Raw genomic sequence first — 22268 nt, 5'->3', positions numbered from 1 at the left:
TTGGTTTTTTTTATTTTTCCTTGTTCCGTATTATATTGACAAACGATATAATTAGTGTCATCATCATTATGGCTAAGATCATTTCTTAGACGTATCCATGAGATTTGGCGTTAATGTTTTCTCTTATGAAAATTTATTAACAGTAAGGTGATGTCATCATTATTATCATGCTGTTGGTGGTTTCCTTCTAATAACCGATTCTGTCAGCTCAGTTATTATCGTGTTATGTTTTCTTTGCGACTGTGAATTACATCATTTTACCTCGACCGATTTCTTACTATAGTTTGTAAAGTGTATGTGTACTGTATGGGTTTTGGAATTTTCGTCGCAGGGAATGTGTCGAGCGCTGCACTCTGCTGTACAAGCAGCTGAAGAAAATCTTGCAGAAGCTGACGAAATTGGCCAATAAACGTCTCGGGAAGTTGCAAGAATGTATGATGCTGAGGTCGTTCGAAGAAGAATCTAGTCAGGTAATGTCAAATCTGAATAATTTGATCATGCAGTGAAAACTCGCTACTACGATACTCGATATAACTATAAATCCTTTAAAAACGATATTTTTTCCAATCTTATTTGAAATTGCCTACATTCTAATGGTAAACTCCTCTACAACGATAAAACCGTCTATAACATTTTTTGGAGAGATTGTATAACTGCTACCACGAGAGTTTTTATAATTCAAATATATAAAAATTATTTTAAAATAATTTAAAAATTTTATACTCAAAATCATATGTTTTTTTTCTTTCAATAGTGTTTAATAGCATCGGTATATTTTGCACTAATACCTCTGAAAGTGATAGTGAAGTTACCGTGAAGCTACTTTCTGTGTAGTACACAGAAATTTTATGAGGGAAGCTACTTTTCAGGGTGAAACAACCAACTAAATTTTATTTATCAATTAATCAACTAGAATTTTTTCCTGCCGAATAAATGCATATCAATGCATTTTATAGTGGTACTAACAACGCCAATTCAGAGGAGATGCCTACAACACAGCATGAACTCGGCGGCGCATGATGATAACGCTACCTCTCGATATAAGGATAATCTGTCTACAACGATATTTTTCTTGGTCTGTAGAGATTCGTTGTATCGTGGTTTCACTGTATTTGAATGAAAAATTATGAATATGCATGTACTGTATTCTAGGTGTATGGTATCAGCCTATCGTTTTAATGCACGTCCAGCGGTTTTGAAAATTCCATCGGATGCGAATTTTTTGATGGGCCTGGCAACAGGACCAAGGCCATGCACGCCATACGCGAAACTGGTTGCAAAAATAGTAGCGGGGCCAAGAACGTCTCGAAAATTTCGATGTTTCAAATAAGTTTGATGTGTGTGTGTGTGGGAGGGGGGGGGTGTTCTGGAACCCCGATATTATGTATTTTCTGGGGGGGGGGAAGAATCATCATCCGCGAATTCATATATTATTACAGAATATACAATAATGCTGTGAAATATTCATACAAAAAATGACACACAATTAAATTCAAATTAGCGCAAAAATTAATGAAATATATTAACGAATTGCTGAAAATTCAAGTTCATGAAAAAAATATTTGTTCTTAACTCATTTGCGTCCACGAGTATGTACTTGGCACATCAAATTCACACCAGTCTGAAGCATAAAAAAGAAATGGTATTATATCACATATTATTCACTTTCATGCTGCACACCTGTTTAAAACCATCATTCGATGAACTCGAACGATCTATAACAGGTAGTTTTGTTTTTATTCAATAGATGGCAGCAGAAGTGTCATCGTAAAGTATTTTAAGCAATATTTATGCGACTTGACTTTGATTCCACCTGATATAGGCAATTACGCATCATTGAAAGTAAAAGTACGTCTGTGGTGCCCTTGCCCTTCGTCGTAAACATGCGCCATACACCTCTAGCGGCTGATTAAAGCAGTTCATGCAGTAGTAGCAAACAAAACTCGAGAGGAAAAAAAAAAAGCAGCTTTACACGGAATCTCTCGTAAGGATATGATGATAAATCATCGCCATTCAGTCGCGTAATCGCTGGCCACGATTTAAACTGATCTCGTTATAGATAAGAAACCCTTTCCATCAAAACTTATAACGCGGAGACTGTGCAGTTATCCCGAAACAAAACATGGACACAACCAACTTTCTCACGAACTTAATCATAATAAGAAACAAAAATAATAAATGTCGACGAATATATATATACCTGGAGGTAATGAGACTCTGTGTAGCATCGTATCGAATACACAATAACGAAAAAATAATAATAATAAATAGGCATTTTGTGTCTAGTTGGAAACGAGTCCTGGATGCCTAGAGGCGATGACGAAGCCTTAAGGCTCTTCCACGATGACGATGACTTCTTCTTTATCGCATGTTGAGATCGAGCTCAAGAAGGAATGCTGCCGCTGCTATAATTGCGCTGAGAAGTGATTAATGAAACGACATCCGGCGCATGAATATTATGTCTGCGTGAATACATGCTGCGCGTGTATGGCAACCATTTTCTGTTCGGTGTGGCACTCATTACCATCACGTGGATTATTTTTATTCGTTTATTTTTAGTTTAGTTAATCTTTCGAATCACATTGATGTGTGTGTGTGTGTGTGTGTGTGTGTGTGTGTGCTCTCTCCCTCCCTTCCCGGTTGTTGAATCATTACATTCTTGTTTTTGTTCAGGATTGTTTGATATGGCGGAAGGAATGAGTCATTTATAAGGTTTTGTTTTCCAACTGGTTAATATCTCAGTGTTCCTGTTACTGGATTGAATGACTTATAAGTTCGTAGGTTATTGTACTCCGCCCAGCTAAAAATCATTTAATACGTTATAAAACATTTGTCATCAGTGATGCTCTAAAACAGCGGTTTCCAATGTTCCCTTGGCAGCGGACCCTTGCAGTCCTGGATACTCTGAGGCAGTAGTTTCCTTGAGAACTTTTTAGTCCGCGGGCTCCACCTTCGGGCCATATTTTCTTCTTGTGGCCCTCTGCTTCCCTAAGTGCCTCCCCCCCCCCATCCAGGAGCGAGATCCTTTCTACTTATTGAATTGAATTTTGCCAAAATTAAATTTATAATGAACAAAAGCCTTATAAATAAGATCGATCTCCGAAACCCTGTGGGAGAGTCACGGATCTAGAGCGTGAGGAAGTGATGACCCCCTCCCAATAGCTATAACTCGTTATCCGAGGATGATGTCACTCCCCGCTATCCATACGAAGGTTTATAACAGCTGGCTTATGCGAAGATATCTTTAGGAAAGAGAGAAAGCTCAACTGCCCTTGCGGGGAATCGAACCCGCATCTTTCCACTTTCCGGGTGAACGTACTAGACTAGTGGTTCGCAACCGGGGGCCATATGGTACCTAGTGGTACTGGGATACTTCAAGGGGGCCACGGAAGAAAATGGAGAAAGGGGCCATGACAGGTGATTTGGAGGGCTGCAGAGAGCTAAGAAGAAACATTAAAGTGTGAAGAAATAAAGCTTTTATATTTTTTAGTGACTATACACTTACAGAATCCAACAAAACCACCCATAAAACCAGGGCCGTCTTAGGGCATGGACCCACCCGGGCCTCACCGCCTACATTTTGCAACAAGTTGGGATGGGGGTTTTCGCAGGTCCCTCGGCTAGATTTTACACAGACCCTTTCTCTATATTAAATTATAGTGTGAAAAACAAAAAATGATGAAAACCATATCAGGCCCCGGGCTGCAACTCTGACAGTCCCACTCTTGTAAGGGGTCATGCCTGGGGGCCTCATGTCCATAAGTGACCCCACCTTATGATATTTTGTATAGTATAGTACAATTAATTTTTAAAATCAGTAGGAAATATGTAGGCTGTTTATTTCCAGCTAAGTATGGGACTACCATAGCATCTCTTTGCCTGGAGGGGCGTGATGTTGAGAGGGTCCTGATAGAACTCGGACTAGCGGGGAGATCAATAACTTTTAGGCCAGTGGTCTGGAGGCAAAGTTTTCGTTCAGTATAAATTCACTGAAGAAATGATTTCAATACATATAAAGGATCTTGCTTCTAGATGAGGGTCGAAGACTCTGGGTAAGGCAGGGAGCCACGAGAAAAAAAATATGGTTCAAAGGGGGCCATGGGCAAAAAAAAAGGTTAAGAAGCACTGTACTAGACTACAAAGGCAACGAATATATCAATATTCCCTTGGAGCTCGTGCGCACTTAACGGGACCGTACTGTGAAAGTACGAGGGTTCGATTCCCCCCAAGCGCAGTTGAATTTTTTTTCTCTTTCCTAACTATATCTTCGCATCAGCCAGCCTTCGTATACTGCATTTATCTTGACGCTCCCTTCATTGGGTGATACCACAGACTAACAAAACATTTCATGTTGAGAAAAAAAATCATGTTCGACGGTCCAACTTACTTATTAACATGATCCCTATTTTTTGAGTAAAAAATTTTTCACTTTTCAATTTTTTTTTCACAAAAAAAAATGTCCCGTTTTTCTTTCTTTTTTTCCAACAAAGCTTTTTTTGATTCATAATCGTTAATAAAACCGGGGATGAAAATAAGTTGCAAAATTTATAAATTGTGTTTTAAGGTTGTAAATATTTATCTCACTCGCGTAATTTTCTCATTGTAATTTTTTTTTCATCTTGAAAAATACATTTTAAATCACTGCAGACTTTCTGCAGTACTGTATTTCTCACCAAAGGTAATTTATAATAATATTAATAAATAATATTAATTATAATATTGATTAACATTGTCGAATGTATTTCACTTCTAATCTAGACCTTTTTTACATTAAAAAAATGTCTTGAAACCACAAACTTCGGTTATAACGACAAATGTATAATGTATACAGAATTTTTTTTCGGAAATCACATTCAAATATACCGATTCGTTCGATTTTTATGAATTTCCAAACTATTTATGAATTTATGGGACACCCTGCATATCCCACCAAGTTTTTAAACGTTATTCCAATACAGAGGTGCATGAAGCAGAAGCGACATCGTATCAACCGATATATTTCACTGTGTATCCGATTTTTTTTTTATCGGATAAGTAATTAAGCGGGCATTACGTATCAAAACAATCAAGTATTTTGTAAATTATTGAAGAATTGATTTTTCCGATAAAAGAAGTGATAGAAATTATAAAAATATCGCGTACAAAAATTAATCAGAGAGTATTAAAATTAAAATCACTATTATATATAAGACAGTATTATACTTAAAATCAGAGAGTATTATTTAAATCCAAAGATAGATGGCGCTAAAATACGAAACTAATTAATCTTGACGCGTAAAAAAACCGAAACTGGAACTGTCTTGATATGGATCAAAATCTGCCCACTGCAATGTAAACAATATATGTATTAATCGATATTTGACTGCAACAAATTTCTGTATGATTGAACTCAATTGTGATAAATTATATTAAAATAATGACTAACAACACATGAACAACTTCGAATGAAAATTTATTCCTATGGTATGCATTGATTCAGTAATTAATGTTCCAAATCAACGGCAGAGGACGCTAATGAAAACATTTTTTTCTGTCACGCGTGAATACATTTTTGATCGCTCTTAACCGAATTGCACATAATTTTAACGTATGACTAATGGTAACATACAATGAATGACATGTTTGAGAAGTTTCAAAATCAACCCCCGCCCGCCATCACATATAATAACGAAAATCAGACTGAGCGCAATCGACCTGCTGCTGGACCACGTTGAAAATTCAAACCCTTCCGTTTTGTGGGCAACCGATCGAAAATTTTAAGTGAGAACAATGCACCGTTATAAAATCATCGAATTTTACTGTGTTGGGGGGTGGCAAAATCATGGTTTGCGCTCCCCAAAATCCTAGTTACGGCGTTGTTTATGATCCCCTATTTCCCTCGATCAAATATGGTCACTAATCATAATGAAATACTACCTTCATGCAGTGTTTGAGATAGAGAGAGAGAGAGAGATTGCGTCGAATATATTTCACTTCTAATTTAGACCGTTTTTACATTAAAAAAAGGTCTTGATGCCACAAACTTCGGTTATAACGACAAAATTCCACGGAAGCGTCGATGTCGTTATAACTGAGTTTGACTGTACCACAAATTTTTATCGCCAATAATTATTGAAAATAAATGTCTAAAAATTTCTGTATATATAGAAAATTTATGTTGTCAAAAAAAATTACCTAAATACGAAGAGAAAGTTTTTTATTCGAAGTATATTCTTTTTCTTGTCTGCAGATCCTGTCATGGTTGTGTCACAAGGGAGACGAAACCTTGAAATGGCACAAAAACATGTCAGAAAACTTCAGCGCCATCAAAGAGCAAGTCAACGAGTTTGAAAAATTCTACTTCTTGGCGATGGCAAGTAAAAATTCCATTTCTTACGACACACATGCTCAACCCGAGGCCCGTGGGCCAAATGTGGCCCTCGTATTCATCATCTGATATGGCCCGTGAACTCAAATCTAATTGTTCTAAGATATTAACTCGATCATCGCCATCCATTACTTTTATGAATTTTTTGGTTGTTTTTTTTAGCTACTTCATTGGGCAATTTGCCAGTTGTGGCCTTTGTTTTTGTATTTGTGTTGTTTGGTTAAACATTGGTTGTCTATACCTGTATACCACATTGCGTGCAGCATTCCCAGATCTATTAAGTGGCTCGTGGATTTTAAAAGATTCCCCAGCGTTGCTCACCGAATATTTCCAAATTACTTAAACAACCTGGGGCATATTTTCAAATAACTTAAGTTTCCCGAGGCATGCTTCACTACCGCTTGAATGGCCCATGAAAAACTTCCAGATTACTCAAGTGGACCCTGGTACCTTTTTAGATCACCTAAGCTGCCAGTGAGATATTTCTAGATTACTTGAGTCGCATCTATGGCGCGCTTCCAGATTACTTGTGTGCCGCGCGACACGTTTCCAAACTAATTGAGTGGCCCGCAATCTCAAAAAGGTTGAGCACCCTTGTCTTATAAAAAATATTCCAAGTAACTTTATTCATTAATCAAATGTATTTCTCTCTTTTCACTGTATATTAAAAACCACATAATACTATAAGCTCTATACAAAAACTTTGTTACGGGGAAATGCTTATTTAGAATTAATATTAATTTTATACCATCAATTATAGTAAAACCTGTCTAAGTTAGACACCTATGATGAATAAAGGTTCCATCCAAATCTGTCCAAGATATAGAGCGAGTATCTTCAAACTTTCGTGAGCACTGCCTATACTTATCGGGAAACGAAAAGCACCCTTACGGCAAAGTTGACATACGTAGAGGAGCACCACGGTGTTCGCGAGAAACAGGTTGAAGTTTGGTTGATAATAGAGGTATAAATATTGTGTATATTTTTTTTCTGCGGCGTAGAAGATCATAGCCGATTCCATTGAAAACCGTGCGATGTAGGTAGGTGTCTTAACTGACAAGTTTCACTGTACCGTAGGTTTTTCAATGCTGACTGTATTTGGAAGCCTAAATCACCCGATATCAATTTGCGCAAAGGATACGAATTTCCATGTAAATCACCAACGGGGGCTTCTGTGAGATCGACCTTTGAAGGCCGTGGGGGGGGGGGGGGTTCCAAAGAATTTTATCTAGAAAAATTTTAAGTTACCGACCTTCAAAAAAGTATTTAAATTAACAGAAATTGATTAAAATAGCTTATAAAAAGCATTTTCTGCCGGTATTTCATTTTTTTAATGATATTTAAAAAAATGCATGGCTTGAGGAGAAGGACAGGAGCTCCCTATTGCCCTCCTAATCTGCCTACTCTTCTGACCAACACTATTACCCTATATACGCGAAACATATGGTGATAGCTATACGAGCTTTTCATAACTTAGAAAGCTGGCATGTTAATTAACTTCTTCAGAGTGTTCGAGCTGAAAATTTCATCTTTTTAAAACGTCTTGTAGTTATATTTACTCTGTGCTAAAGTGATATTTACTCTTTATAGCGACAAATCGAGCGTGGAAACGACCTATTGGACGAAGCACCAAAGCCTAAGATAGTGTCTGTCGCCGGCATAAATGGTATGACGTGTCTATTGAAAAATCAGTTGGAAGAATTCACTGACCGCTTAGAAGAAGCGAGGGAAAGACTAGAAGACACCAGCAGGTGTTACAACCTCCTGGATAAAGTAAGTCGATGGTATACAGCATATACACATGCTTAACCCATGGTCTTCGGAGTCATCTGATGCGGCCCGCTACCTCTAACCTAATTCTGTAAAAATGAACATTTTCAGATCACTTAAGCAACCCGTGGGGCAGTTTCACATCACTTGATTGGTCAACGGCACATTTCCAAAGCACTTAAGCGACCCGCGGCGCATTCCCAGATCATTTCGGTGACCCGCGACTCATTCACAGAGCACCCGTCATTTAGAAATCACTTAAGCGACCAGCGGCGCATTTAAATGTCACTCAAGTGGCCCGTGGCACAAGCAATTTTCGTCACATTATGCATGACCGTAACGCAAGCGGTAAAACCACTAGACGGCGCTTTCATTGAATGTATAAAGCCCTTATCGCCATTTCGATCGTGTATTGCAGAAAGAAAGGTTGATTTCCTGAATCATGAAAAAAGGCGAACATGCATTTTCATGTATGGTGTTGCGGGCGAAAAAGCTTTGGGAGCTCAAAAACACTACGACGGGAGTGTTTTTCGACATGTTTCAAGCCAGATCTGAAACCTTTGAACGATCGCACAGGTGTCTATGTGAAGGTGCTGTCGCATGGCTAAATCGGCAGCACTCATTTTATTTCTTCTAATACGAAGGCTGTAGAATTGTCAACGAGAGGAGAGGATGCATCTAGCCAACAACGGGGAGCGTTCAGACATTTGCTGACGAAAGCCTCAGGTAGAAGTTGATGAATGGACGTCCTCGCGTGTTTTTGTCCTTGATTACCTCTACCACGTCGATATAAGAGAAATCTCGCGTAAGTTACCCTGGAATATGTTTCGCACCAAGGAAAGAAAACATTGTGGCCTTACCCAGGGCCGCAACTAGATACATTCTCAGCCAGGCGAGCACACATTTCGGCATCCCGTTTGATGTAGAAAGAGCAGTTAAAGAATGCATGTTTGACCCATGGGTAGCGGTTTGACCAAAACATAATTTTGTAAAAAATGAACTAATCGGCACTTCCAGATCACTTAAGTGAATCGTAATGCAGTTTCACTCTTCTCCAGTGGCCCACGGCACATTCCCAGACAACTTGAGTAACTCGCGGCACAACCCCAGATCACTTCAGTGCCTTACGGCGCATTTTCAGATCGCGCATTACAGATAACTTGTGCCTCGACATTTAAAGATCATGGATCATTTCAGTAACCGACTGATATATATCCTTCTAGATCACTCAATTAAGGAACCCGGGACATACTTTTTCAAATCCATGAAGTGGCCCAAACTCTCCAAGAGGTTGAACACCCTCGAGTTAACGGGTGAATTCATCGCCCCCCTCTAGATCCAGCGCCCGGGATACCAGATCCGCCTGATCTCCCCTAGTTGTGATCCTGTCCTTACCCGACATCATACATCTCTGGACGATGGCATGCACAGAGGCTAACTTTGTCTTTCCTCTGCCAGTCTGGACTGTGGAAAAGTGCTAATGGCGGAGTCGGTGACAACCGATTTCCCTCCAGATTCCCGATCGGTTCGATTGGGAAGAAATTAATTGCATTGCATTTTCTTTTCAGTCTTATGAATGGGCACTAGACACGATGAGATTCGTTTCTGTAATGAAGATTGATCCCTCAGCGCCATCTGATGAAATCAGCAGAGTCGTAACACAACTGGAAGATCATCTCAAAGATCAAAGTCCAATAAATGAAGACAGGCTTGATGAGCTTTCTGTACTCGCCAAGAAACTGAAGAATAAAAGGGTATTAGAACAATGTCAAGTGAGTTTGGTTTTACCCCTTCAATATTGTTATTTAGTTTCCCTTCACCTCCACAAATAGCAGGCAATTCAAACCATCAACTGACATACGTCATAAACACAGGGTGTCCCATAAATTTGTGAATAGTTCAAAAATTCATAAAAATGGAAGGAATTGGCATATTTAAATGCGGTTTGCGAAAATGTTGTTCTCACAAAGGGGAATTTTTTTCAGTACAATTCAAGTTTTTCTCGATAGAGGGCACTGCACGAAAGTCCGACAGGGATAGTTGAACTTGAATACTTCAATCTCTTCTGTATCCGAAACTTTCGTAAAGCTTCAGCCGGCGATTCGTGGCTGAAGTAAAACTGCTTCACCCAATAGTGCTTTATCCACGAATTTCAACATCACAATGGAAATCTTATATAAGCACCAGCAACGGGAAAATTCAGAAATGAGCTGTTAATCGTACACCCTGAATTTTATAAGACACTGATTTGCATATTTTCAGTTATTTTCTTTCGTGCAGGGCTCTCTATCGGCAAAAAGTTAAAAAGTTGAACCATTTTTCTTTTCCCTAAAAATATCCCTTTTCTCGTGAGAATAACTTTTTCGGAAACCGCATTCAAAAATATACCGATTCCTTCATTTTTATAAATTTTTAAACTGTTTACGAATTTATGGGACATCCTGTATAGTGTTGAAGGTCTGCATTGCTCTCCGAGACGCTCGTTATAGCGACCATTACATTACTGATAGGATGAATACCAAATGTTTTCTATAACGAGTAGGCCTATCCTATATGTTTTCTTTAACGAGTAGACCTATTTTATGTTTTCTTTAACGAGTAGACCTATTTTATGTTTTCTATAACGCGTATCCTATATGTCTCCTTTCGATATAACGTCCATTTTTGAAGGAACGATGTGAGTCGTTATACGAGCCACATGTCGTTAACGATCTGCGACTGCATACTAATGTGCTTTTTTTCCTTTTTTTTTCCAGGTAGCCAAAAATAAGTGCCATGAAACTGTCGATCTCGTTCAAGCCCGCGTCTCCACTTTGCGCAGAGCGAAGGAGCAAATAGATCAACGCGCTTCCAAACTGAATAGTGACTGCCACAGCAGCATTCGTACGCCAAAGTCATATGCATGGATGCCAATCATTGCCAGTACACCTTATAGATGCTCTTCAAATATTTACTTGCAGGAGAACAGCCCGATCTATGGTTCGCAGCAGATATTCCGCGAGCCGACTCGTTCGTACACTGCGTTCCCAAGCAGTTACTACCCCGCAGTTGGACTGAGAAATCACAGCACCTCACAGAAGGATGTTTTCAAGAGGCTACTGCCTTTCACGCGAGATGGCTCTCAAGAAAACCTCACTTTCTCCAATAACTATAGTTCGGCCGGGTATAGGAGATCATATCCATCAGAAAGTACGGGAATCAATTCAAACCTGAAGATGTGCGGTTCTGCCAGTGCAGAGAGCAAAGAGAAGATGAATGATGACTCTTCTAACAGTACATTGAGCTCGGTATCTGTGCACAGTATCGTCCATCTAAAAGAGCTTAATCCCGATAACTCTTGGAAAACATGCGAGGAGGCTCTGAACAAAGTTGTTGATGAAGTCAGAGAGCAAAACATACTGATGGAGGAACAGAGACAACTGATGGAAAAGTAATTAGTATTTTCTTCGTTCATTCAATATTCAGATCAAATAATTCAGGGGGGGGGGGCTTCAACCTTTTTAGACATTGCGGGCCTAATTCAAACTTCTCACGAAGCCCGCGGGTCAACAGCTCATAACTATTTAGAATTCCAAGATGGAATTCAAAGAGGCACTCATAGGGTGACCGCACGTCCCGTATTTTCACGTAATTTTGACCATTCCGACTTCTTTTGTGAAAACGCCATTTTTTCACGTATTTTCAACGAAGCCTTTTTGATTTTTTTTTTCTTTACTGAAATTATTTTTCACCTCATGAATTATTTTATGATACTGTAACTACAACTGTAAATGCTGACATATTCTTTCATATTAAACGTTGCATTCCGTGGAATTCATTTTAATCGCCTGCAATTTGGACTAATGCTTCATTTCCCGCCGTTGGCGATTTTTCAATGATTTATGCAGCGGGAAAACTTTGCCGTAGTTACGATCCCGATTTCCCGTATTTTTTCTTGAGGACCTATGGTCAGCCTAGGAGGTCGTGCCTAGGCACCCGTAAGATGCAATGGTGTTTCAACAGGACACAACAGCCCCGAGTTGAACAGTGGCCCCGAATCATTGAAGACTTCTCAAATTATTTCAGAAAAAGCTGAAAAATTATTTTTTTCAATAATTATTTATTCCGATCAATTCCGAAATCATTTCTTTCATCAATATTGAAGCAGGTTTTGATTTGCTAATTCTTTTATATATTCTGGAATAACTTTAAATGATTCTCAAATTATTTTTTCAGTTATTCTGGAAAACAAATTCAGTAATATTTTTGATTTATTTCTTCATTTATTCTGAAATTGATTCTTGAAATTATTTTTGCATTTATCCTGAATTTTTTTTATTTCAGTAAATTCTTAAAAATATTTCTCTCTCCCTTTGAGTAATTCTGTAAATATTTTTTCATTCATTATGGCATTGTTTTTTCTTTCTTCAATTCCTGAAATTATTTCTTTCTCCAATTCTTAAAACTATTTCTTTCATCAATTATGAATTACCATGAGAATTCATAAATGATTAGGAAACTCTTCTTTTTTTTCAAAAAACTATTTCTGAATCATTTCTCTCATTATAGCGTTTTTGCAGTATTTCTGTAGATTCTGTAATCATGTATGCCTTTTTGGGTGGACTTTTCTCTCCTAAAATATATAAGAAATCAGGGCCATCAAAAAGTTTTTGTCCCCCCCCCCATACTTATTATAATACTAATTTATTAAATGTAGAATGTTACTGTTGAATCTGGAAAAGATCTCACGACTGGCTTTACCGAATTATTTTTTAGTTTAATCGTCTTTCAATGCTTTTAGATATTTGCAAAAAATAATCTAATTTTTTTTTTTTTTAAATTTCTGAAAAAAAAAATGCGAGGACCACGTGACCTGCGGGCCATGCGTTCAAGACACCTGGTTAAAATGAAAACATTTAAAAAAAATGCAAATATAGACTTCAGTGACAGATCCTGTTCCTCGCGTGGGCAAACGAAGCGCTTGCCCAGATCTCACAAGTTTTTCGGGGCCCATTCGGATTTCAACAGTGGCATCTTCTTTCGATATTTTAATTTTTCACGGAAATGTCAGCGAATACTTTTAATTATAGATTGCCTTGGGAAGGGGTTGGCACGGGCCTTCTATGCCCTTCTACCCATAAGTAAGCCTCTGCCTCGAAGAAAGCTTCATAAGAAGTACCCAAAAGGTTTTGTTTGCCCAGGGCCAGAACATATGAGAAACAGACATTGCTAAGTGATAGCAGCAGTGTATGATTTGTTTATCCAATTTTACCCTTACTATGAAAATTGGGGGAAAAGAAATATTTTTATAAAATGCCTCCTGTTTCTCATAAGTGATACCCTCTATCCTTTTTCATGTTTGTCAAAAAGGTATTGCCTGGGATGCAAATTTAAAACTATGTGAATTTATTGTCCTCACTTATGAAATTAATGAACAAATTTCGCTTTCATTCCAGTGAGAATTATCAAGACGGCATAGATACTGAAGAAGAGGAGGAAGACGAGGAAGCTGATCCCGATACTTCTGATGCTCAGAACAAAAAACTATCAAAGCCAGCACCTGTCAATATGCATTTGCTGCGCTGTGCTTCCTGTTCTGATTTCGAGGAATTGCTGTCCACCAAAAATGCGGAGTTGGAAGTGGAAAAGAAAAACAAGAAGTGAGAATGATTTTGCAAATAATTTTAGAAACAAAACATATCACCATAGAACTGTGTAATTTTAAATTTAATTGAATCATTTTTTCCCAAAAAAAATCATTTTTAGAGTAGGGTTTCTTGACCGTTTGTAATTGTAAACGGGCTCTTTATGTCAATAAGATGAGCAGTGCCGTCTTAACGCATGGGCCCACCCGGGCACGGCCAGGGGGCCTCAAGAGAAGAGGGGCTTCGCAAAAATTAGATCTGGTTGAAATTTTCTAGAATTTACCAGGTAGGGCTTTCGAAAAACCACTTGGCCCGGGGGCCCACGATACTCTTAAGACGGCCCTGAAGATGCGGGCCAGAGACCCTTTTCGCCAATAAGATGAAGTTTGTGAACGTCTTTACAGAATTATACTCAACACTAATGTAATGAGTGCTTTTTCGTCCATGCTCGGGAAACCCCATGAAACCTCCTCAAGGGATACGTGAATCCCTGCTTAGAGAACAAACTGTTTGATTACACAGAATCTGCTCTTAGCGGCTTCTATGATGTGTGTATTTGATAAAAATTTTCTTTCATCACCCTTGTTTAAAAAGGAAACAAAAACCAAATTTAAATCGACAAGATGACCATAAAATAAAAAAATGACTCCAAAAATAAAAAGATGTCCGTATCACATCAATCAATATTGTAAAATTAGTACTGAGAAAAAATGTTCAGTAACTGTACATGTAACTGTAATGTAATCTTTTCTCTCGGGGACGAGGAAATGCATGATTAGCGTAGATTATGTATAGCAGGCAGAAATCACATATCATAGTTTCACATCTTCTAATGATAATCACTGAAAAATGTATCTAGGGCGTGGCTTGATTTGTATCTACGGCAGCTTCTCTTCCATGAATTTTAATAATACAATAATTTTAAACATCAGGAGAATGACTACATTGTATTTTAACTTTTCTTTCCTCTCTCGCATACATTTTCCAGGTTGCTTATGCTGATAATGCGTGAAATGATACAAACAGAAAGAGACTATGTTGCATCGTTGGAATACATCATTGAGGTAAAAATCCTTAACTATGTGATCAAACATGTTTCCAACTTATATGAATTAAAGTTTCACATAAATATTGCAAGGGTACCATGAAAGTTCTGTCTATTTAGATACATCTCTCAGAAAACTGACAAAAAGTAAATGTGCGTGCGTGCGTGCGTGCGTTAACAGTTTTTCGAATAGCAAATAAAAATACATGGCACAACCGGCAAAATGCCCAACGAGTTGGTTGACAGAAAGTTGCCCATAAATAGATTAATCGATGCAAAACTATTCATATACAGTGGAACGTTCCCTAAAGGGCACTTTCCTTATTCCGGTCCCGTGGAATAGGACTTCAATGTATTTCACTCCCCGTTAGCGGACACTAAAATCAGGCAACCTCTAATTTTTTTCGAAAGTCAAATCCATTCATTTTTGGCCATAAAATAATAATTTATCATATGAAGCCGATAGGTATGATAAATCGTCAATTAATTGCTTAATTATTGAACATAACTATGGTCCAGGATGGTAAACTCGAATGGTAATGTTGGTTTTGTTCATTGATACATGTGAAGAAAGCCAACATTACAAGATTAATAATCTTGTTATGAATGTTTCATCTTCTTCACACCTATTTTAATTCAATTTTTACTGCAAAATATGTGTAGTGTGCATATCACGTACGGGTAAAAATAATTAATCGGCTTAATGAAGAGAAGAAAGGTTTTATAAATTTTTCCACATACATGTACAGTAGGCTATTACATCAGACTTTCCAACTTTATTTGGGAATTACGCATAATCGCCGGTAAAAGTGCTAAATGTAGTGAAATTTGATCAAACTTTTCTTATCGAGACGATTGGTGATTATGCATAACCACCAGTATATTACTTTTACGGTAACTTATGCATTTTAATAAGAGCCAATTGCGACAAAAGACAAACGTCGTATAAATGTGAAATTCGTATAAGCGAGGTTCTACTGTATATCGCGCCTCCCCATTAGTGGACAAAACTTTCAGTCCCGTGGGTATCTGTTATCGAGAGATTCTAATGTATTCGTTTTTTAAGCTTTGACGAAACTTATCATATTCTTTGACCTTTCCAGAATTACACTCCACTTCTTCAACAAAGTGAAATTCCACAGCCACTGAGAGGACAGAGAAACGTTCTATTCGGAAATATCGAGAAAATTCATGAGTTTCACAAATGCTATTTCCTTCAGGAATTAGAAATGTGCGAGTCGTCTCCATATTCTGTAGGGCAATGCTTCCTGAAATATGTAAGTTAATTTCCAAATGATTTTTATTCACACATTCTACCATACTTACTCAAACCTAATGCATGCACACTCTATTTCTCACCTACGAAAAATACATGTTTTTCTTTATACTTAAGGGCATTTATCAGTGATCATGATGCATACCCAAATAAACAGGTTTTATTTTGAAGTGGATGATTTGCATTAGATTCGTGTAAATACAGATAAGCAGGATAGAATACCACACTTGAATGTGAATAGTTCAGAGTATCATTTGATTGCTAACAGAGTTTTACATCAGAAAATTGAGTTACTTACGCACTACTCTTTTTAATATACTCTTTAATCCTTCAGGAACCTCAGTTTTACCTCTATGCACTGTACAATAAGAATAAACCCAAATCTGATGAACTCATGGCTGAATATGGCAATAACTTTTTCAAGGTAACTATGAATATTTTTTCCCAATCATTTTCGTTTCCCAAAGAAACAATAATGTTTTGCTTGAATAAGAAAAATTCTAGTTGACTCGGAAAAACATTCCAAAATCAATCACAAAATGTGTGACTAAAAAAAAGATGTCTATAAGTATATGTATGCTTATATATGAATAAATTTAACAAAATTAATTTCGTTTTTGTAATTAATAGGACAAGCAGAAAGAACTTGGTGACAAGATGGACTTGGCAAGCTACTTGTTAAAACCTGTACAGAGAATGGGCAAATATGCCCTGCTTCTGAAGCAACTGCTGAAGGAATGCCCCACCACTGACTGCGATTATAATGATTTGAAGGTTTGTCTCTCATGAAAACTTTAGTACATTTATTTGTGAAAAAGTCGCTCCACAGAGAGAGAGCAGGCATTCACCCCAATAATTACGTAACACAAAAAGTTCAAGCATCTGCCATTTTTCAATTCAAAATATGGAAGACGGATGACCCCACCAATATATAACACACGTAACTACTATTACAACATAAATACACCAGGACTTTATAATACACACACACACGCATTATGGCATGTACCAATTTGCTAGAAATTTCCCAGAGGAATGTTTACGGGGTGTATGTGCAGTTAAGTAGTATAGCAGTAAATTTAATTTTGCTAAAAAAACCATCAAAAAAATAATGATGTCAATCATCACTAATTTTTTTCCTATTGATTAGAAGAAATGTATTGGTTTCAGATGCAAAAAAAAATTATAATTCCATTAATTATTTTATCTCAATAACTTCCATTAATTATTTTATCTCAATAATTTCCATTAATGAAATCATATTTCAATTTATACCAGTTGAAATTTTACTTTTAAATTTCAATTTAATTTTTAATATGTGTGTAAAATAATAGGGGTTTTTTCCATCCTTTCAAGGCTGCCGAAGAAATGGTTCATTTCCAACTTAGACATGGTAATGACTTGCTAGCTATGGATGCTCTTCGAGAATGTGATGTAAGTAATTCATTGTAGCCCTAAATACTTTTTTTTCTCTTATTTTTACATTGATCAAAAACGAGATGAAGCTTGAATTATTAGAATATTTTTTGTATGAAATATTTTTCGCTCTAGCAGAGAAATTGTTCTCCCCCATAATTAGGTTAACGTAAAAGAACAAGGGAGACTTCTCAGACAGGATGAATTTCTAGTATGGCAAGGCAAATCCAAGAAGGCTTTGCGTCATATATTTCTCTTCGAAGATTTGATCCTGTTCAGTAAAGCTAGGCGGGATCCTGTTTGTAAGAACAATGAGTTCTTTCAGTATAAACACAGCATAAAGGTAAGAGTTATGAGTGAGTTTTTAGTAATTTAAGAGACGGGAAGGTCTTGAACGCATGGCCCGAGGGCCAAATGTGGCTCTATTAGGACCTATTATGTGTCACAGTTAGCAGAAATGCTTGAAACCTCTTAATAAAACAATAGTTTCAGAATTTTTGAAAAAAATAATTATTTCAAAATTTTGGGGAGGAAGTAATTGCAGAATTTTTGGAAAAACTGATTTCAGAATTAGTAAAATAAATTATTTCAGAATAAATGAAAATCTTCAATAATTTGGGACCCTTGTTTTCATTAGTGGTCATGTTTGCCAATCCTTCAAGATGCCACTGCACATAACATCGAGTACTAGCGGATCTAAGGATTCCATCTTGCAATTCTAAATACCACAGTATGACTGAGTGCAGTGGCTAGCAGGCTTCATGATAAGTTTTAATTTGGCCAACGATTTCTGAACGGTTTAAGAACCCTGATTTAAGAGAAAAATGACGAGAAATATTGAATAGTTTGAGAAATGTTGAACGTACTCTTCAAAATTTCTCGTACTCAACACACACTTTTTTTATACCATAATTCTATTATAGACTACCGACATTGGACTAACCGAACAAGTTGGTGAAAGTCCAACTAAATTTGAAATTTGGTTCAGGAAAAGAAAAACTCAAGACACATACACACTGCAAGCACCATCTGCGGAGGTGAAAAACGCTTGGGTGCAAGAGATCTCGAAATTACTATGGAAGCAAGCTCTTCGCAATAGAGGTATATGCAACTATTTTTTGAATTTGTTTATATCTTTAAACAAGTGACACATATGATAGAAAATGCACCTTTCAGTTCATAATATAATTCATTCTTCAATTTGTTTACTCACACAGAGTTGCGTTTAGCTGAAATGTCATCCATGGGTATTGGAAGCAAACCATGTCTAGATATCGGCCCAAACCAAGATCAAATCTGCGACAGGTCAATAAGTATTCAGAAACTGAACAAAGGTACGGAATATAATATTTTATAATGATAATAAAACCTCCATCTACAGCCTTTTATATGCATAAAAATATTTAAATATTATATTATTACCAATAATTATGATTAATATTTTGACTATTTCCCAGCTCCACGATTCCGAAATTCTATTGCTGTGTCTGGATGCGATAACTTCACAAGCAACACAAGACCTCAGTCTATGGCATCTGTTGCCAGTTCCTCGAACTCTAGTTCCTCGTCTGGGGGCCCTTTATGCATTCCGGCCACTTTGATAGAATCTAACGAGAAAGAAAATCGACGCCTTTCCCTAGCGGACCAATCCCAATGTTCCGCGGGTAAGTCATGCGTTTTGAAATTATCTATCAGAGCCATAGTTTAGCATTCACAAATTTCATGTTCAAATGAAAGCTACAAGTATCTGGTTTTACACAAAAATTCATCCTTAAAATCAGAAACTGAAAATTACGAGTTTAAGGTAACAATGATGGTGACAACATTTGCATGATGATGTCATTTATGTTTTATTTGCAAGTGCATGCTCATTTAGCATGAGAAATAAAGATTTATTTTAGAAAATGTTTTATTTTTTTACACCTTGCATGTTATAAATAATTTTCATTTACTTAAAGAGAGTGGAATCTTCACTGATGCCAGTATGTCCGGTGACAGTTACACTGAAAACGACTTCAGACAAAAAGACATTGAGCATAATGATGTTATGCATCAAAAGTCTGCAATTATTACTGCAAACTGCACCGATAAAATTGTTGTGCCTGTGCAGAATGATCAGGTGAATTAATGTTCTGTTTGGTTTTGGTCAAGTTTTTTTGTTTTTTTTTTGCTTAATTTTCAACTTTATCATTATTTTTCCCAAACTTTCTCCTTGTTTTGTATGATTTCAATTTCATTTTACGTTGAGGCTCTGATGTTTTATTTTGATTTGGAACAAAAACTGAAGCTCGGATTCCTAGCAAGCATGCATACAAATACGAGCACATAAGCATAGCATTTACTGTTTGTAAACAAAAATATATTATATGTATTATACAGTAATTATATTTTTATTTTTCAGAAAATAAAAAATTTCATTTCCATATAGAATAATGTTTCAACCTTAGATTCACTGTGATATCAGGGCATTCAAAGCATTCTGGGAGGATGGGGCAATTCTCCAACAATTCTTCTAAGAACTGCACACAACAATGGGAATAACCCAACCACCAAACAATCCAATCCTTATTATGTTCCCATGGGCATCTTTACTGACATGACCCACCTTGTCTTAGATTCCCTGAGGACTCATCTATTCGGGAAATGCGGTAAAACCCTAACCTGACTATTTACAAGAAGCAATAGCTGGATCAAGAATTTTGGCGATTTAAATGCATGGTTAAAGGCAAAATAACAGTCGATTCCTGTTTTAACGAATACTGTTATAGGAAAATCTCGTTTTACCGAAAACTTTTCTAATCCTCCCAGATAAATTTATATAGGAACAATGCAAAAATCTGGAATTCGTTTATAATGAAATTTCATTTTTCTCCGTTCTCTTGGAACAGGTCTCCACTGTTGATCCCAATGAAGACGCATGAGAGAAGTGCTAAACCGTGTGCATTTACTAGTAAAAAAATTAAAAATTTAAGATAAAATTTATCTTCCTCACAAATTTTGTGTACACAGGGTATCCAATAAATTTGTAAACAGTTCACAAATTAAACAAATTGGTATTTAAATGTGGTTTGTGAAAAAGTTATTTTTTTTTTTCTCTTGAAGGGAATTTTTCGTTGCAAAAAAAATTTCAGTTCAACTTTTGTCAATAGTGGGCGCTACATGAAAGTAAATCACTGGACAAGCATATCAGAAACATAAAATGCAGGGTGTACAATTAACAAATCATTTCTAAATTTTCCTGTTACTGGTGCTTACATAAGGTTACATTGTGCTGTTGATATTGGTGAATAAAGCATCGTTAGTGAAATGTTTTACCTCAGTCATGAATCGCATGGATAAAGCTTTACAAACGTTTCAGATACTGAAGAGATTGAAGAACGGTTCAGATCCAATCATTACTGCCGGACTTTCGTGCAGTGTCCTCTAGAGATGGGACGAATATTCGGCTGCTGTTCGGTTTTCGGCCTTTTTTGCCGAATTGTGATTTAAAAAAAATCACATTAATTGGAATTTTTTACGTAAATTAACAATTTAAGTATTATATTTTATTTTGTGTGTTGCATAAGTATCCTTTTCTGTGCAAGAAATTATGTCAGGGTGAAATTCTAGGCTAAGTAAAACATGAAACTGAAAATTGAATCCTACATCGTACTGCAATAATGTGGAAATGAGTATGAATTACACAAGTTCACCAACTGAATTATGTACCTAGAAAAAAATGTATTGATCTACTGAAAGAGGCAAAGAACATCTAGAGTAAAAATAAGTCGTAAGTTTTTGGGATGCACTAATACTTAAGAGTAAATAATGGCTGACATGTTCTTAATTAAATGTACAGTTCATAATTAAAAGACCCTATTTTAAAATAGCCTCAGGCGAAACCAATCATCAGAAAATTGTGAAATTTTGTTCGAGGACAATTTGTTTCAGGGGGAAAAAAGTTGCACATGTCGTCACTTTGAATACCTGTAGTAACTATGTAAATTTATGTGATGTCACGTAGCAGCTTTTATAAAACCTAGACACATACGCAGAGATCTTGTTTCTCAATGTGTTAGCTGCTCACAATCACGATATTTATGAGATCGCGCTTTCTTGGTCAAATTTTTTTACCAAAACGGTAATTCTGCAGTAACTGCTCTACGGAACTTGGAAGAGGATTTGAAAAGCTCCTAAGGAACGTTAAAAACCTTCGGAGTATGATAACGAATTGTGAAACCACGGGATCGTTAGCTGTTCGCCCTGGAAGAAGAAGAAACCCCGTTTCTATAGACAGGGCTGTTTTAAGAGCATCGTGGGCCTCCGGGCCAAGTGGTTTCTCTGAGGCCCTAACTGGTAAATTCTAGAAATTTTTACCGGATCTCATTTTTGTGAGGCCCCTTTTCTCTTAAGCCCCCGGGCCCATGCGTTAAGACGGCACTGTCTACAGACGCAGTACAGGAGGTTTCGCTTCAGGTGGTAGAGGATAGAGTTTCAAATTCTCGTGGTAGCAGCACTAGCGTCAGGCGTTAGCACAGGCATTGGATAGGCCCACGTTCAACTGTCCATAAGATCATGCGGAATATCCTCCGATATTACCCGTACAAACTTTCACTTGTGTAGCGGCTGCTTCCACATGATTATGACGCTCGACTCCGGTTCTCACTGCAGTTTCTAGCTCGCGTTGAGGTCGATTCAGAATGGCCTTGGAATATCCTCTGGACAGACGAAGCGCATTTTCACTTGGATGGTGCAGTCATTACTCACAACTGTCGAATTTGGGAACCAGAA

The 22268-nt window shown here is 37.1% G+C and overlaps 1 protein-coding gene across 2 annotated transcripts in view; it reads left to right on the top strand.

The window, feature by feature from the left end:
* Positions 1 to 22268, top strand: part of LOC149068961 (puratrophin-1-like) — a 155223-nt gene that overhangs the window by 129496 nt on the left and 3459 nt on the right. For both annotated transcript variants that reach the window (XM_089250415.1, XM_089250416.1), the window contains 16 exons: positions 332 to 470; positions 6230 to 6352; positions 7958 to 8140; positions 9706 to 9909; positions 10894 to 11567; positions 13573 to 13776; positions 14750 to 14825; positions 15910 to 16083; positions 16417 to 16506; positions 16713 to 16856; positions 17439 to 17516; positions 17662 to 17841; positions 18422 to 18599; positions 18716 to 18832; positions 18956 to 19162; positions 19457 to 19617. In XM_089250415.1, the coding sequence (XP_089106541.1) occupies positions 332 to 470; positions 6230 to 6352; positions 7958 to 8140; positions 9706 to 9909; positions 10894 to 11567; positions 13573 to 13776; positions 14750 to 14825; positions 15910 to 16083; positions 16417 to 16506; positions 16713 to 16856; positions 17439 to 17516; positions 17662 to 17841; positions 18422 to 18599; positions 18716 to 18832; positions 18956 to 19162; positions 19457 to 19617 (2932 nt within the window). The remainder of the gene's footprint in view (positions 1 to 331; positions 471 to 6229; positions 6353 to 7957; positions 8141 to 9705; positions 9910 to 10893; positions 11568 to 13572; positions 13777 to 14749; positions 14826 to 15909; positions 16084 to 16416; positions 16507 to 16712; positions 16857 to 17438; positions 17517 to 17661; positions 17842 to 18421; positions 18600 to 18715; positions 18833 to 18955; positions 19163 to 19456; positions 19618 to 22268) is intronic.

Source organism: Pholcus phalangioides, unplaced genomic scaffold, assembly GCF_987345545.1.
Source record: "Pholcus phalangioides strain wild (caught in Gottingen) unplaced genomic scaffold, Ppha-v1.0 ptg000024l_1, whole genome shotgun sequence".
NCBI classification, from domain to species: domain Eukaryota; kingdom Metazoa; phylum Arthropoda; class Arachnida; order Araneae; family Pholcidae; genus Pholcus; species Pholcus phalangioides.
This window is presented reverse-complemented; position numbering and strand designations above follow the sequence as displayed.